The sequence below is a fragment of the Pteronotus mesoamericanus genome, unplaced genomic scaffold (genome assembly GCF_021234165.1).
Source record: "Pteronotus mesoamericanus isolate MK-2021 breed Mesoamerican mustached bat unplaced genomic scaffold, CSHL_Meso_final scaffold_137, whole genome shotgun sequence".
Taxonomy (NCBI): Eukaryota; Metazoa; Chordata; class Mammalia; order Chiroptera; family Mormoopidae; genus Pteronotus; species Pteronotus mesoamericanus.
This window is the reverse complement of record NW_026555306.1, coordinates 5,840,225-5,856,925: the sequence shown is the minus strand read 5'-3', so window position 1 is coordinate 5,856,925 and position 16,701 is coordinate 5,840,225. Positions and strand designations below refer to the sequence as shown.

At 58.7% G+C, this 16,701-nt stretch overlaps 1 protein-coding gene and 1 long non-coding RNA gene across 3 annotated transcripts; one reads left to right on the top strand and one right to left on the bottom strand.

Annotated features, from left to right (window-relative positions):
- PTOV1 (PTOV1 extended AT-hook containing adaptor protein) lies at window positions 1-8,366 on the bottom strand. Of its 2 annotated transcripts, none has more exons than XM_054588548.1 (13): window positions 8,333-8,366; window positions 4,922-5,059; window positions 4,707-4,789; window positions 4,579-4,636; window positions 4,385-4,492; window positions 3,070-3,225; window positions 2,840-2,926; window positions 2,668-2,741; window positions 2,536-2,593; window positions 2,153-2,257; window positions 556-753; window positions 383-452; window positions 1-137 (listed from the first exon to the last, which is right to left on the bottom strand). In XM_054588548.1, the coding sequence occupies exons 1-12, from the start codon at window positions 8,333-8,335 to the stop codon at window positions 441-443; spliced, it is 1,080 nt and encodes a 359-aa protein (XP_054444523.1). In that variant the 5' UTR covers window positions 8,336-8,366; the 3' UTR covers window positions 1-137; window positions 383-440. The 2 variants fall into 2 exon arrangements, with proteins under 2 accessions (XP_054444523.1, XP_054444522.1); XM_054588547.1 differs by lacking the exon at window positions 8,333-8,366 and adding an exon at window positions 7,576-7,967.
- A 391-nt stretch (window positions 8,367-8,757) lies between these two features.
- On the top strand, window positions 8,758-10,798 carry LOC129082811 (uncharacterized). Its single transcript, XR_008530438.1, has 3 exons — window positions 8,758-8,841; window positions 9,423-9,502; window positions 9,659-10,798. It is a non-coding gene; the product is annotated as an uncharacterized LOC129082811 (long non-coding RNA).
- Window positions 10,799-16,701: the final 5,903 nt, after the last annotated feature.

The following is a 16,701-nucleotide window of genomic DNA, read 5'->3' as shown; positions in this document are numbered from 1 at the left end:
GCCCTGCGGGCTTTTAAAAGACTTTATTGGGGAAACGTACACGGGTGGGAACTGTCCTCGGAGACATCTCAGGACGCTGTCCTCCATCTCGCCGGGCAGGTGCAGTCTCCAGGGGCCCCCGCTCAGAAGCATCTGACCTGAGTCAGGGGCACAGTGGGTGGGCCTAAACGGGGGCTCCTGGTAGCCCCCGGGTTCCCCCACCACTTGGCTCCTCGGACCGGTGGGCCTGCCGGGCTCGGGGGATGAGGGAAGGGCCCCTCCTTGCCCACCCTGGAGGCCGGGATGCCATGCCTCACTCCCTCTGCCCTTGACACGGCCAGGTCACACCACCCCCCAGACCCTCAGCACGTCCAGGCCCACACTCCACCTGGCTGCCACTCACCCGTCTCAGCGGGGACCTCGTCTGTGACTCCTGGAGGGACCCAGGCCGGGAGTGGCCACTACCCCCCCATCTGTGGGGGGGAAGATGCCGGGCAGAGAGTCAGCAGTGGAAAAGGGAAGAGCGAAGGGAGAGCCGAGTTGAGAAGGGCGCTGGGGGCCCCGCTCCCGCCTCACCCCTCGCTGCTGCTGCTCCTGCTCCAGGTTCCGCTGCAGGACCTGCTGCTGGTTGGCGATGACACGTCGGATGCCGTTGACGAAGTTGCTCTGGTCGTGGGGGATGAGGCCGATGAAGATCTTCTTCTCCGAGGAGTACAGGAGCATGAGCACGCGCACCTCGCAGGAGGCCTTGTAGGAGAAGTGCACGCAGCCGGCCTGGGGGGCGCAGGGCACAGCGTCACGCGCAGCCCCGGGCACAGGCGCTCCTCCCCGCTGTGACGGGCGCGGACCACACAGACTGGCACACGAGGGGCAAGTACAAAGGTCGCCCCGAAAGGGTGCCGGGGTGCAGGATCCACCTCGGCCAAGCGGTGCAGAGGCCTCGTCGGGAAAGACGCCGGCACTAGGGCTCCCGCACCTCATGCAGCCCCCGGAGGCGTCGGGGCCGGAGGAGGGAGGCTGCAGAGCCTGGAGCTCTAACTGCCCCACCCACCCGCACACACCAGGCAGGACAAAGCTCTGTGTAACAAGGACCACGCGCTGCCGTCCGTCTCCCTGACTCCAAGGCTGGGCCGTCACCGTGTCACAGGCCAGCCCACAGGGCCAAGCACCTGAGGACCTGCAGTCCCTGAGCCCCGAGGGCAGGGCGGGTCCCCTGCGCACCCCTCCGGGCTGGCGACAGGTCTCCAAAAGGAAGAGCCCGGGGCACGCGCCCCTCCCCGCACCTGAGCCAACAGTCGGTGCTCTGCCGCGGCCCTGCAAGCGCGTGGACGGAGGGGCGGACCAGGGGTACAATGGGGCCCCCAGGGAGCTCTGAACTTTTAAACGTTTGACCACAAAAGAAATACACAGCCAGCCCCTCAAATACGCAACAGCATGACCGAGACCACCTCAGCGGATTTAAAAGAAACCGTGGGCGAGACCAACGTTAACCGGACGTAACAGACACTGAAAAAGCCAGCAGTGACAGCCCAGCCGTTTGAGGAGCCGCTGGAGGGGCTGCAGCCCGGCCCCGCGGGAAGAGCTGGAAGCAGACGCGCCCCCCTGCCTGCCCCAGGCCTTCAGGGGCCTCAGCTTCCCCCCAGGAACACCTGGGGTGACAAGGGTGCCCGGTGCTCTGGGAGAGCAGGAGAAGGGTGGCAGGGAAGGACCTGGAGCACAGGCGGGCTCAGCCGGGCCACCCTGCACTCTGAGGAGACTGACGCAGGGGCAGGGGACAGGCCAGAGCGGGCCTTCAGGGCCCAAGTCCCTGCCGGCTCTTGGTGGCGCTGCCTTTGAGCCTCAGTCTCCTGTCTCTGGCCACACCACCCTGAACGTGCCCCGTCTCGGAGGGTCAGGGTCAGGGTCAGGTCTGGTTAGTACTCAGATGGGAGCCTCAGTTTCCCATCTGTAAACGGGGTCAGGACAGCACAGGGCTCCAGGGGAGTCGTGTGCCCTGGGAGTCACTGCGTGCGCAGGCACACGGAACATGTGCCATCGCTGTGAGCCACCAGCGCTCCCCAGCCAGCTCTGGGGGCAACGGCCGCGCTCAGGTTCGCCTCACATTCGTGTGAACCCCCGGCGGATCCGGCTGCTTCTAGCCGGCCAGCCTCCCCTCCACCCCAGCCCCACTCACAAAGCCGTTGTCCATGATCCGGCACAGGCTCTTCAGCGTCTCCAGGTCCTTGGTGAAGTGGAACTGCACCAGGCGGGAGTTCCGAAACAGCGGCACCAGGGTTGTCTGCAGGGAGCCGGGGGCGGCGCCGTGAGGCCCGGGGGCCCAGGCTGCCCCCCGCTGCGCCGCTCTGCCCCACCCCTGTCCGCACAGGGGCTGGCGTGGGGGCCGAGTGCCGGCTCACACCTCGGCCAGGTCCTGGGACCCTGCGAAGCCAGGCCCGCTGGCCTCCGGCCACCTGTTGTTCCCCCACCTGCAGTGGCTCTCAAAGGGTCCCTCCTGTGGAAGCTCCCTCACCACCCCCGGGACCCCAGGCAGGAGACCCCGCGCTTCCCTTCCCTCACCAGCAGCTGCTGCGGGATGAGCTGCATGTACAGCTTCCGTGGCCACTGCTCAGTCCTCCTGTGGGCACGAAGGCACGGGTCAGGGGGCCGGCTCTCACTGAGACACCCCGTCCACCCCGGCCCGACACTCACAGGATCTCCCCCTGGTTCACGTAGACGTGCGACGGCAGCCATCTCTTAGACCGACTGTTGGGCTCAGGCCTGGGCTTTTGGGCGGGGAAGAGGGGGACGTCAGGAGTGGGCAGCGCCCTGCGTCAGCAGGGGCCCGCTGGTCCCACAGGAACCGGGCCACGCCCGGGCTCACCTCCTGCCACTCCATGACTCCACTCCACGCCAGGAACTTGTTGTTGACAATCTGGACTGGGCCCGCAACACCGCCGGGCCCCACGGCCTGCAGGGGGAGGCAGGGCCGGTGGGGGTGGTGTGGGCTGGTGCCTCGGGCCCTGTTCAAGCCTCCCTCCCCGCAGCCCGCCGGCCCCAAGCCCGCCCACAGCCCGTCCTCACAGATCCAGAGACGGCTGCCCAGCGGCGCACCTGCTTGCGGGTGGTGATGACCTGCCGGATGGCATTGACGAAGCCGCTCTGGTCGTAGGGGATGAGGCCCATGAAGATCTTCTTCTTGGACGAGTACAGCAGCATGAGCACACGCACCTCGCATGGGGAGATGTGGGGGAAGAGCATGCAGCCCGCCTGTGGGGAGGCCGGAGGTCAGGGACCCCCTGAGCTGCCAGGGGGCTGAAGGCCTCTCCCTGACCGCAGGAGCCTGCTCGTCGCCACGGGACAGAGGTCCTCAAAGTCAACCCTGTGGTCCCGAAACAAGGTGTGCAGCCACAATGCTGGGAGCAAGCGAACTTGCACCTCAGCAGCCCCACCCATAGGCGTGAGGACCCTGAGGACTGTCTCCCACCCACATGCCCTCCGACGCGAGCCCAGCCCCACCAAGCCATGTGGTGCGCCCGTGCCAGGCAGCGGCCAGTGAGGGCCCACCCACTCTGCTTCCTCCTGGCACAGAATGAAGGGGTAACCAGCCTGTCGAGAGCCCCCACACCAGCCACCTGCCCAGGCACGGAGGGAGGGCAGAGCCCCCTGGACATCAGGAGTCGGGCACACAGCGCCCCCTGGAAGGGGCAGCCTGCTCCAAAGGGAGGGGGCCGCGGAGCAGCGTCCTCTGGACTTCCTGGCCTGAGGCCTCGCTCCCCCATCATGTCCCCTTCCAGGCACAAGCAGACCCCTGGGGGAGGGGGCCGCTGAAGCCCGGCCCAGACCGCACAGGCTGTAGCGCCCCAGTCAAATCTCACTTCCTGACATCCCGTGTCCCAATCCCAAACTGACCCTCAGTCCTCAGGTTTACTGGGCACTTACTACAGACTCAGGTCACATGACACTGACCCGGCAGCGGCCCCCAGAAAAGCCCTCCCCGTCGGCCCCACTTGCCAGGTGGGGAAGCCGAGGCCAGCACAGACCGGTCCCTCCTGGCTCGCTCTGTCCCCTGGCGGCCCGCTTTACCAGGTCCCTGCCACCTGCTAGACCCCAGGAGGACTGGTTCGGTCCCCCCAGTCACGCGCATCTCCGACGGCCAGCTCGCAACTCAGCCGCCACGGGAGGGAGCCTGAGATGTGTGGATCCCTCCGCTCCGCTCCGAGGAGAGTCCCTGAGACTTAACTGCAGACAGGCCTGTGCGGCCACGAGGGGGCGCCCCAGCCCCCGGGGAGCTTCCCTGGGGCCCGGCCTTGGACCTTCCCAGCAGAGCTGCTTCCTGCTGCACTGCCTGTCCCCACAGTGCCCAGCGGGGCCCGGCCCGGCCCGGCCCTGCCCACGGCTGCCCGCCCGAGCCCACCACCCCACTCACAAAGCCGTTGCCCATGACGCGGCAGAGCCCCTTGAGGGAGTCGCAGTCTCTGTTGGTGAAGTGGAACTGCGCCAGCTGGGAGTTGCGGAACAGGGGGCCCAGGGTGGTCTGGGGGCAACAAGGGGAGAGCTGGGTCACTGCTGGGGGTGGGGGTACTCTGGGGAGCAGGCTGGGGGCGCCGGGGCGGGTCTCACCAGCAGCTGCTGTGGGATCAGCTGCATGATCAGCTTCTGCGGCCACTGGTCGGTCTCCCTGCGGGAGGAGAGGGTCAGGGGGGCCTGCGGCCCCCAGCCGCCCGCCCGCTCGCCCACCGGGCACTCACAGGTTCTCGCCCTGGTTCACATAGGCCTGGCAGGGCAGGGTCCGCTTCAGCTTCGCGCTGGAGTCAGAGTAGGGTCTGCGCTTCTGTGGCGGGAGAGAGCATCTCACTGACACAGCTCGAGTGCCCAGGCCTGCCCCCCACCCTCAGGGGCGGACGGGACCCGCTGGGGCACCCCCAGCCACCAGGGACTCTCAGGGCCTGACAGGGCCACTCACCTCCTGCCACTCAAGGACACCGCTCCAGGCCAGCAGCTTGTTGCTGAGCCGGTGCTCGCCTACCGCCAGGCCCCCAAGGGCGAGCCCGGGCGAGGACGGCCCAATGGGGCCCAGGGCCCCGAAGACTCGAGCACCTTGCTGAGAAAGAGGAGTGGGGAAACTGAGGCTGGGGCAACCACAATAGCAGGCTGTCTCCCACATACCCCAGAGAGGACATCCCCACCGTCCAGGCCCAAACTGCCCGTTCAGAAACACCCAAGACAACGTCCAAACCCCTCTTCCCAGGGATCAAGGCCCTGCCTGGCTGATCCCATCTTTCTCTGTCCCCCCAGAGCCCACTTGTCACCTCAACATTGGCCCATGCAAGGTCCCTGAAAACCACAAGCCCACTTCCCCCTCCAGCCTTTGCTCCTGCTGAGCTCTGGGCCTGGAATCCCACCCCCTGGGCCCCTCAGGAGGCACCGCCCACTCACCCGCCCGGCAGGATCAAGTCTTGGTCCCTCTACTGAGCCCCAACTCAGAAGCCAGCTCCTGGGGTCCAGGTCTCCTCGAAGCCCCCACAGCGCACACGCCAGCCTGGGCTGTGTCCGTCTGTGTACCTGGTACCCTGGCCTGCCCTGTCCCACCCATGCTCAAAGCCCTTCCAAGCTGCTCCTGACTGTCATGAGAAAGTCCAGACTCTCCCTCTGGCTCCTGCCAATCTCTCTCGGCAGCTTCCGGCCCTCGCTCCCCTCTCACGCACCCCGGCTCGCAGCCAGGTCAGGCTGACCCCAGGGAGGCGGAGACCAGAAGCACACAGAGTACAGAAGCACCCAAGGAGGTGGGGACAAGTGTGGAGGAGGCAGTGTGACAACACCTGGAGGGGCCTCAAACACAGTGTCTCAAGAGCGTTTGCAGAACATCAGAATGTTCCAGCAGTGAAGCCAAGGAAAGCTACACATTCTACTCAGAGCACACTCTCCCAGCCATCTTTTTTTTTAAACCAAAAACATCTCAACCAAACACATGAAGGCTTTGCGAACAGCCTGGCAGCAGGAACCCCAGGAAAACCTCCCCAGTGCTTGCCTCCAAGCAGAAAAAAAATCTCAACGGTCGTTACTTTCATCTCATTATTAAAGAGCACTTCCAAATGTCCTTTTAAAAGCACCCAGGTACCTCCTGTCCCAGAACGACAGGCAGGTAAAGTTTTATTTTGGAGGAGGACTTAAAAAAGCAAAAAAACAACAACCCCAAAACAAAAACCATCCTGAGCAAGCACGCTCTCCATCTGGGCAGGTGGCCCCGGGGGCCTGGGCAACTGCAGGGGACAGGGAGGGAGCCCCAGTGCAGAACGTGGTGCCATCAATGCCGGTGTGTGCCTGACCCGGAGAGCGGGCACAGGAGCCCTGGGTATACGGGCACCACAGGCGCTGGGGAATGTGGTGACAGCGCCAGCTGGAGGGCCCAGGTGAACGCACCCGAGGACCCAGTCAGTCAGCACAAGCTCTAGGGACACGTGTCAAAGTCTGTTTATTGGGAGGGCGGGCTGGCTCCGCAGGACTGGAAAGGGTTCTGGTCTGGAGTGTACAGACCGGGAATGGGTGCTGAAACCCAGAAATACCTGCAACCTGGCTCTAGGCTTAAGTGCAGCCCTAAAGAAAACGTCCCCTCTGGTCAAGTGTTTGCACAATTTCGCGATGCCTCCTCCGTTGCTTTGTTTATTGCACAGGGAAGCCTGTCGAGTACTGCGAAGGGTGAAAACCTTAATAAGGACGAATGTTTAAGGATAGAGGAAGTGCCTTAGTAGATGTGAATGCTGATGAAAGAGGGGAGGGCAGCGGAGGAAAAGGGAAAGTTGGGGAGAGGAGTCTGGGTGTGTAAGATTGGAGGAAGCCGGGTTAAGGCTCCGTGCCCTGCACAGCGCTGGGGCAGTGTAATTCAAAAGCGAGCTTGAGCGCCAGCCGCGGGAAAAACGCACATCTGGGCAGGCGTGTGCATAGTTCAGCTGTGCAGGAAACGTCGGGACATGCAGCTTTACCGCTCCAGACAAGCTTTATTAAGATTTTGAAGAGTACGTGCATGATTTAAGGCTGGGCAAAGTGTGTGCAGCTTCATGTACCTGCAAACTTAGGTGTATAAGGTCTGGGCTTGTTACTATGTGTGAGGGCATCCCACACCTGCGCGCGCGAGCAAATCCTGGGCGCACACGCCACAGGGGCCGTGCAGAACGCCCCCTGGTGCAACACCTGGGCGCGCGAGGGCAAGACGCGGCCCCTCTCGCCGCCGTCCCCCAGACCCCTCCTTCATTTTCAGATTCCCTGCCCGAAGAGAGAACTTTCCAATTGGAACAACAAGCGCGCACGCCGGCCAACGTTTGTAGTCAGCCCGTCAGCCAGCCAGCCAGCCCCCCACCCCGCGTTTAAATCCGGCCGCGGAGTCAGCAGTAATTTGAGCCCTCACCGCCCCCGTACCCCACCCCCGCCACCCCAGCCCGAGAGCCTAACAAAGGGGAGAGCCTAGCGCGTACCACCGAGGGGTTCCACGGGGAAACCCAGCCCCAGAGCGGACCGCCCTTCGTGGCCACCCGGGAGACCCCGGAGGAGGGGGCCGCGGACAAAGACGGGAGCCCGGGGGCGGGGCCGTGGAAGGCTCTGGAAAAATGGCGGGGGGCTCACCATGGGAGGGGCCGAGCGGGCCCGGATCCGCGGCGGCTCTGGGCCCCGAGGGCTGGCCGGCCAGGAACGCGAGCGTGCGGCACGCACCGTGAGAGGCCGCAGGGGGCGGCCGCGACCCCCAAGGGGGCCCCCAGCGCCGGAGCGGTGCGGGGCGCGGCGAGGACGGACCATGGCGGGCGCGGGCCAAGCGGACTCGGGGGGGGAATAAGGGCCGCGCAGGGGGCTGCGGGCTCCACCGACTGAGGGGCGCGGGCGCGCGGCTCTGGGGGGAGACGGGTTGGGCTGTACCAAGCGCGGGGGACCCGCCGCCGGAGAGGGGTCGCCACGGCCGAACCACTGCGGCGAGCAGGGGAGCGCGGCGCAAACCAAGAGCGTCCGTGAGGGGGCGTGGCCGGGGCGTACCAAAATACGGCTGGGGAACTCAGGGAACTGAGAGGGTGTGTGGGGCGGGGAATACGGCAATTGGAAGTTACAGCGGGCCGCTCGAGCAAGGGCGGGAGGAACTAAGAGGACGTGCGAGAAACACTTCTGGGGACCCCAGCGAAGAAGGCCGTACCAAAGGGCGAAGGGGGGATAGATGAAGTAGAAGGCAATACCAAGTTGGCTGCAGGATGGGGGGCGGGTCCGAGGGTTTTACCCAGAGTCCCGGACACGCGGAACCGGGGGACTACCAGAGCTCTCAGAAAAAGAGGGAGGAAGGAATAAAGGACCTGGGGGCGAGGGAATCTACCTAGAGGTTTAGGGATACGGATTGTACCATGCACCAGAGGAAGACTTAAGGTTTGAAGGCCGTGACGTGGCTAGGTCGGCGGGAGACCACAACTTCCAGCGGGCCCCGCGCGGAGAGGGCGGGGCCCGCGGCCTCAGGAGACGCCGTCAGTCACAACTGCGTGCCCATTGGCTTCGCGCCCTAAGCTCCGCCCACCGCCTTCTGCGCCTCCTGCGGCTCCTCGCTCCCGCAGCTCAGGGCCATTCATTGATTCCCTCATTCACTCAATTAAGTGACTGCATACTCACTTACTAGTAGTTGTGTAAGATTTCTTCCTTAGATTCCCCGTTTCTTAAATGTGGCTAATAGCTAACCCCAAAGCGGTTATTGAGGGTCAAATGAGTCAAAGTATTAGGATCGGTACTTGGCACAGTGACGCCTTACACGCTTGCTTTTTTCTTTAAATCAGTAGTAGCACCGCTTCCAGTTGTGCTGGGCAGTGAGTACACTGTGATGCCAGAGCCCACAGTCCCTTCGGGAACTCATCGCAGTTTGTGGTAAGGATTGAAGAGAGCAAATGCAGAGCGGGGGTGGGGATGGTGACCCTGAGGAGTGCGGAAAGTGACCTCTGAGGAGCCTGCAGTTGTACATAGAAGAGTGTGCTAAGATGAGGGAACAGCAAAGGCACAAATCCTGAGAGTGGAAGAAAAACAAGGGAGGCCAATGAGGCTGGAGAGGAGTGAGGGGGGCAGAGAGCTGTGGGAAAAGGGAGGGGCCAAGTGCCACAAGCAGCGTGCCTGTAGCCTGGGGATGGAATTTGAATTTTAGTCTCATTTTGCTGGGGAGCCACCAAAAAGGTTTTTGTCAAGAGAGTGACAGTCTCATTTGTTTTAAACAAAGCAGTCATAGAATGCACAGTAATGCACACGACACCTGTACGAATATACAGAAGGAGCTGGGACTCATGGTCACCTCTGAGAAGAGAAGGCAGCAGACTGGGGGCACGGGGGTGGGGGGGCGGGATGGGCACCACAGTGGAAGGGAGACTCAGTGTACTATTTTAAACTCTTTGGATTTTTTTCCACATGTAAGTGTTGCCTGTTAAATAACTTTTGAAATATTTCGAACTTCTTTTAAGGCCCGCTCTGGGTGCTGTGTTGAAAGATTGTAGGGAATGAGAGGAAGCAGCCAGGAGAAAGGAGACTGGCAATAACCCAGGTAAGAGGGCTCACAGGATGGGTCAGAGGTAGGACGGCCACAGCAGGGGAGACGGGCACTTTCATGATGTATTTTCAAGCCAGAGCCCAAAGCGCTTGGGCAGAGATGAGAGAGAGGGGGGTGCAGGGTGATGCCAAGGCGCTTGCCTGTTCACAGGTGCCTTCTGGGGAAAGGGGCCTGACTGCAGGAGGGGCAGGATGGGGAGGCCAGGAGGCAGAAGCCCCTCCTTCCGTGCGAGATGTCGGCAAACCAGTGCAGCCGGAAGAGTCTGGAGACAGCACCTCCGCTTTCAAGTCATTGCGGATGAATGAGATTACAGAGAGCCCGTGTGCTGATGGCGTACAGAGAGCATGCCATCCCTTTAGAGGTCAGGCCTTGAGGGGCCGCCAGCAAATGAGACAAGAGTGGCCAGTAAAATTCAAGAAGTCCTGCTCCAGGTCCTATTTCCCATCTTTGTTTGCCCCATCAATTAAGCCACCTGCCCAAGGACTTCCCCAGGCTGACTGGAGCCCAGCCCGGAGCCCCACGTGGGACCTAGATTGTGGCCAATTAGGAAGTCAGTGCTCTGTGGCCCCCAACTTCAAGTTAGGTGTCCACAGGCACGTGCAGAGCCCCGGTCATCACCCGTGTCAGGACCCCCAACCGCTGGCAGCAGGAAGGAGAAAGGACCACGGGGACAGAAGCCTCCTTGATCTCCGGAAACCCTCCTTTCTTACCACTCTCTGTGGTCCACGCCATCAAGATCTCTTGCCAGGGAGACAGTCTCCAAACTCTTGCCACCTTGCTTCTGAGTCCACTCATCGAAACCATCCGATGGCTTCCCGGTGCCCTTTGATTCAACTACAAAATCCTCGCCATGGCCTCTGAGGCCCCGGACCATGCAGCCTCTGCTGCTGTCTCCAGGCTGATCTTTGCCCCCGTTCTCCACCTGGTCAGTGCCTTTTCATCCTTCAGATCCCATTAGGACACGTGTGTGGGTTTGAATTCCCAGGACTGCCTGGGCACGGAGAAAGGTGGACCAGGATACGCTCCAGCATGAGCAAAATGAAAACACGTCAGAATGTGAGAGGAAGGGTAGGCTGAAATTCTATTCATAACACTGCAGTACAGCTGTCTGAGGCCAACCCGCTTACCCAGCGTGCCAGTGTGAAAGGCACTTTTCACGTCCTCAGCAAAACCTGCCGTCCAGGCTGCCAGGCTATTCTCACGAATCGCTTCTGCTCCCACCTGTTAGGCTGTGCACTTCCGCAGAAGTACTGTCTGTTACGAAAACTGTTTGTGCCAGTTGTTCCTCAGTTAGTAACTTAGTCCTGTCAAACTTATGAAATGTTCATGCAAAAGAGTTGTTTCTATGTAAAGCAGGTTGCCTGCATTGGAAAGAATAAAGGTGAGTTGCTTTAAAAAAAAAAAAAAGCTGCCAAATTAGCTGCAAGCAAAGCAACTGTAAATGATTGAACAGAACATAAAAACCTATGAAGACCTAGTCTTCAGTTTGTTTCCTAAGCGTCTTTAGGTTCTCAGGTCACTAAAGAAAAAAAAACACACACACACAAAAAAACCCCACTCTGGAAATAATAGATGATTCGCTGTGACTTGTGGGTACAGTTTATACAAGAATATATTGTATGATAACAGGCAACCAATCCTTAAAGAGAAGGTGTTGATGTTTTTAGTCAAAATAAAAACACTCAAAGTGTTTAAACAGTCACTAGCACTATCTGCCACGTATTTCTAATTTCCCAGTTGCCGAGCAACGGGACAGATTCCCCCTCCCGACGCCGCTATGGTTGAGTACAGTCATGGGATTCATTCTGGCCTGGGAGATCTGAGCAAAAGTGACACGTGAATTTAGCCTGGAGCATTTCCCACGCTACTTGGCAACATTTGAGATCCTTCAGCGTGAGCGAGGTCTCCACCTAGCATGAGCGAGAAAACCCACCTTTGCTACTTCGAGCCACTGCAATTTGGGGGCGGTTATTGGAACATAACCCAGCCTATCCTGATACAGAAATGTCCTCATAGAATCCCATTTAGCCAATCAACTACCAGCCTTGCTGATCTCGCTAGAAGGGCAATCTGGGAGCACACAGAGGTTGGATGTGTCTGTGACACAGATGAGGACGAGATGACAACGTGGACAAAATGGGAATAAGGCACTCTCTGTCTTGGGTTTTCATTTTTCGCAATGACAAAATAATGTCTAAAAACAAAAATCTGTCTGATGCATGCTCTCCAAGTCCTACATAGCCTTTCTTCAACTTTCTCATTATAATTCGGAGTTACGTGCCTCCCACATTAGACTGGGACCTTCCTAAGGGCAAGGGCTGCGCGTAGCCTGTTCACAGGTCTTTCCCGAGCGCCCAGCACCAGGCTCTCGAGGTCTAATCTACACAAAGTGCACACCTGCCCTAGAACAGCCTCCACGCCTCTACAGAGGCGCGGGAGTGTGTTCACGCACCAGGAAACCACTCGTCCCTGCTTTCTCCGTATGAGGTTGGGACGATGGACTTCTCACTATGGGAACATAAGTGTAAATGTCATATGTCACAAGTATGCCATCCAGTCCGAAGCAGCTAAGAGCCAGGGTGCGTTCCTTCCCGGCGGTGGAGACCAAGGACGCCCTAATGGAGGGGCGGGTTACAGGATGGAAGCACGGGACCCCTCAGTCGCTGCTGGAGGAGAGCCAGCTGGACACATCAGACAGGCCACATTGTGGGTGGGGAGAAGCGAGACAATCCTTTGCTAAGCCACGAGATTTACGGATTTGTTAACAATGGAATGACCACACACACACCAGGCCGCTTTAATCTACTCTATCTACAGACCACAATGCGTCCACTAGTGTGTAGCCTCCAGGCCTTGCCTGCACTGTCCCCTCCGCCTGGTGCGCCCTCCCCTCTGGTTGTACCCGTCCAAGAATGACCTGCACAGATTAGCGTGTAGTTTATTAAGCACAAAACTGTGAGTTTTCATTTAATTCTCACAAGGCTCCTTCAAAGGCCGCTCATTAGAGCTGAGCCTTGGCTCACACAGAGGGGAGCAGAGTCCGCAAGGGGAGCCACCTGGCACCCCCTCCCCCACCCCCGGGCCCGAGCCACACCCAGCTTTTCACTGTCAGCGTCCCGGCCCCTGTCCGGCACCCAGTCAATATTTTCCAAACAAATGAACTACAAATGTGACCTCCCAGGCCACCTGGACCCCTGCTGCTGTTTCCTGTTACTCCGTCAGGTTCCCTGATTTCCTCCTCGGGACTCGCTCAACCTCCTGCACCCACTCAAGGTTCCCAGCGACGGTGGCCTGGTTCCCCCCAGCCGTACACGCCAGAGTGGGTCAGGGTGGTCCTCAGAGCTGAAGCCAGCCTGTAGCAATTTTATAAAAGTGTCATTCTTGGAAAAGTAATAGCAGCTATTATTCCTTAAACACTACACCAAGCACTTCGTGTCTATAAGCACTCAGTGAATCCTCACACACCAGGACATGAGGCTGACGATCTTATTATCCCCACTGTCAGGCAGGGAAACTGAGGACTGGGAGGCAGGAGCCTGAGGTCATGGCGGAGCAAAGGCCAAAGGGGGTAAAGGCTGGGCCAACAATCTCAGCAGAAGCCCTTTGGCCCCCGTGGTGAACACCTCACCTTTCTGTCCCTCCTGCCAAGAAGCCCACCCACAGCCATCAGCTTGGGGCTGGGAACCTCCCATCTTTGTCACTTCATCTGCCTCTCAGCCACCAACTGCCCTCCGGTGCACACGGTCCCAAAGGCTCTCGGGTTGTAAAACACCGGACCTCCACCACCCTCAGGCCCATGGGCCTCTCTCCCGCCTGCAGAGGCAAGGTGCATTGCGGTGACCGGGTCCTGCCGGCCTCTTCCTTCTGTGGACTGGTGAGAAGTGAGTTGGCACAATTGCTAGTTTGGCAGAGGTTTTTTGGAGGGGACAACTTGGCAGTTGTCACATTGTAAAATCTTGGCACCCCGAAAGATTCAAAACATCCTACATGGCCAAAAGGAGGGGGTTGGTTAAAAAACGATGGTGATGTCCTGGCTGGTGTGGCTCAGTGGATTGAGCACCGGCCTGTGAACCAAAGGGTCACCAGTTTGATTCCCAATCAGGGCACGTGCCTGGGCTGCAGGCCAGGTCCCCAGTGGGGCATGCGCAAGATGCCACCACACATTGCTCTCTCCCTCCCTTCCCATCTCTAAAAATAAATAAAATCTTTTTTAAAAAATGGTGGCATTCACACAAGGGATATGATGCAGCCATGAAGAAGGACAGAGGGCTTTTTGCCCTGGTATAAACTGAAAGATACGCTGTCCAATGAAAAAAGAAATCCACGGGATAGAGCAGGCTAAGTAAGTTCTAGAGAACTGCAGGACAACACAGAGCCTACAGTGAGTAGCACTCTCCTCTGCAACTGAATTTAAGAGGGTGGATCTCCGGTTACGTGTTCACAACACATACGCACCAACAAACGAGAGAGCCAAAGGGACCCGAGGAAGCTTTGGGGGTGATGGGCATGCCTTTCGCATGGGCTGTGGTGACACTTTTCATGGGTGTATGTCTACGTCCAAACTCATCAAACTGTGCATATTTCTATGCGTAGTTTTCTGGTATCAATGATAACCTCAATAAAGCTTTTTTAAAAAATTAAGTAGGCTACCGCTTAATCTTGAGAGAAGAGCCCCAGAATGAATATATTCCACTATTTGCTTTCACCTGCTTAACACATCTCAGAAGAGACACATAAGACATTGGTAGTTTCCAGAGGGAGCTGGGACTGTCGTTGGGTTGCTTTTGGAAACTCTTAAAGTGTAACCCATAGGAAGGTTTTAAATATGGCAAAAAAGTGGATTCCCTCTTCAAAGTCAAATAACAACAAAACTGGCTGCTAGGGACGCATCACACGGGAATTCCTGCACAAGGGAGAAAATGTCATCTATGTCCTCTGCAGCATTTTAAGTAGTCGTGACAAACTACACAGCTCACCGAACGCCCGTGCAGTGTGCGAGCAGTCTCCAAGGTGGCCCCGTGGTCCCCACCGCCCAGTGTTACTCCCTCCACCTCCCAGCTTCCATGGGGGCCGGGGCTGCACAGGACACAGCCCAAGTGACGGCACCGCCCCTCCAACACTGGGTTGCAAAATGCCTGCAGCTTCCACCAGGCCACCCCCTCCCCCTCCAGAGAAGCCGGGTCACCCAGAGCAGGGTGCTGCCCTTGAAGAGGCTACAGGGTGAGGAAGGGAGGGAGGCCCCGCCGCGTGGGAGGCAGAGAATTCCGCCAACAAGCTGGGGAACGAGGATGGAAGGGGGCCCTCCCCTGGCGGGGCTTTGACTACGACCTCGGGAGAGACCTTGAACCAGAGGCGCCCAGCGAGGCCCTGCCCGGCTTCCTGACCCAGAGCAGCCCTGAGACAATAAACGCCTGTTGTTCTCCACTGCTGCGCGGCGGGCTCTGTTACACATTGACAGAGAGCTCATCCATTCGGGCCAGTTTGTGGAACTGGAATGTGTCCATTTAATGGGCGATGGACGGCAACCGCTTAAAATCAAGACAACCACACGTGTGGATGGCGGACCACAGCTCAGGTGGGAAAAAGCAAGATAAAGGACAACATATAGACACTGGCTCCACTTAGGTAAAACATTTAAGACGCTAACACTTGTTCCATCAAATATATTTGACTAATAAAAAAAGAGGGACGATAAATGTGTCTACACACACACACATACACACACACGTAAATTAAATGCCAAGCTGATGTACCTCCCTCTGGTGAGGAGGGTGGTTTGCTCAGCATGTGTTTGGGGTGGGGGTCGAGGCGAAGGGGTCCTTCCCTTTTTATTCTACACACTTCAGGGCTTCCTCAGTTATATAAAACTATAAACGTGTGTAACTCTTAATACATTTTTAAATCAATTTTTTAAAAAAGATGGTGGGAGAACCTGTATTAGTGAGTTTTATGTACCTCAAGACAAATACACCTTTCTAGATATTGCTTTTCTCATAATTTTCCTTTAAAGAGGCAGTACTGGGCATTTCCTCTCACTCACAGCAGGTTCGCCACTATTCCTGTGTTGGTGTTTTAGGATTTTCGCCTTCATTTTTTTTCCCACTTTATGTTCTGCCATTTTTGCCAGACCTGCTCCTTTGGGGAAAATCTCACGCATTTCCCAGTCTCACTCCAGCTCTGGATGCACGGTCCAAAAGCCAGCAGGTCAAAAATGAAATATTTCCAAACAGTCCCTCACCCAAGTACAACCCGCAGGGACCCACGGGAGATTTCGGCGAGTTTCGCCCACCGCGTTGGCCTTCTGCAGGGGTCCTAGGCCTTGGCAGTGGCTGCTAGCAGCTCTCTGGTGTGAAGGGCTATGCTGAGCCTGCCGCGTGTCCAGTCCTATGGGGAAGTCACTTCTCGACATATGGGGACACTGAGGTTCAGAGGCACGCAGGGACCCGGCCTGCCCGAAGCCACAGAGCCGGTCAGTGCTGGGGCTGGGGTTCAGACCCTGCAGTTCCAGGGTTCCCTCTGCTCGCTGCACTTCGGCAGCTTTACCAGCACCTGGTGCTCGGAGGAAAATGTCCCCAGAGGACGTGCGTGTTGCACTGGCTGGTTCCAACAGGCGCGTTAAGCGCTTCTGCCTGTCCCCGCCACCCGGACTGTGAGATGATGGGCAGGTGCGTGCTGTGTCTGGATCCTTCCTGGCTCTTGGGGCCACCCAGGAACGCTGGGCGTTTTCTGCCTCGCCCTGTGAATAGCACCCGCGGCCAGAGCGCGGCAGTCTCTCAGGTTCGCCTATGCAGGGGCTGAGGTCACGAGGGGCCCAGTGGCCAGTCACAGCCAAACCAGCGACTGGGAACGTCAATCTTCCCACCCATCTGTCCTGGACCCAAACCCGTCTTCCTACAGCGTAACTCCCACCCTGATGGGAGCAGCGCTGGCCGCTCTCCCCTCGTCATCTTGCCCTCGCTGTCAACCACTCTCTCCTCAAAAACACTCCCGCTTCCAGAACACGCTGGCCTGGTCCTCCCGTCTTCCGGTCCCCTGCCCACCCTTCACACGGGGGGCTTTCTCGGGGCTCTGTACTGGTCCTCACGTCTTCTCCTTCTTCCAGAGGTCGCAAAATGGCTGCCCGGCGGCCTCATCAGACCCACCAGTGGATTTTTGTTTGGTCCTCACAGTGTATTTTGTCTTTAATTTGAATG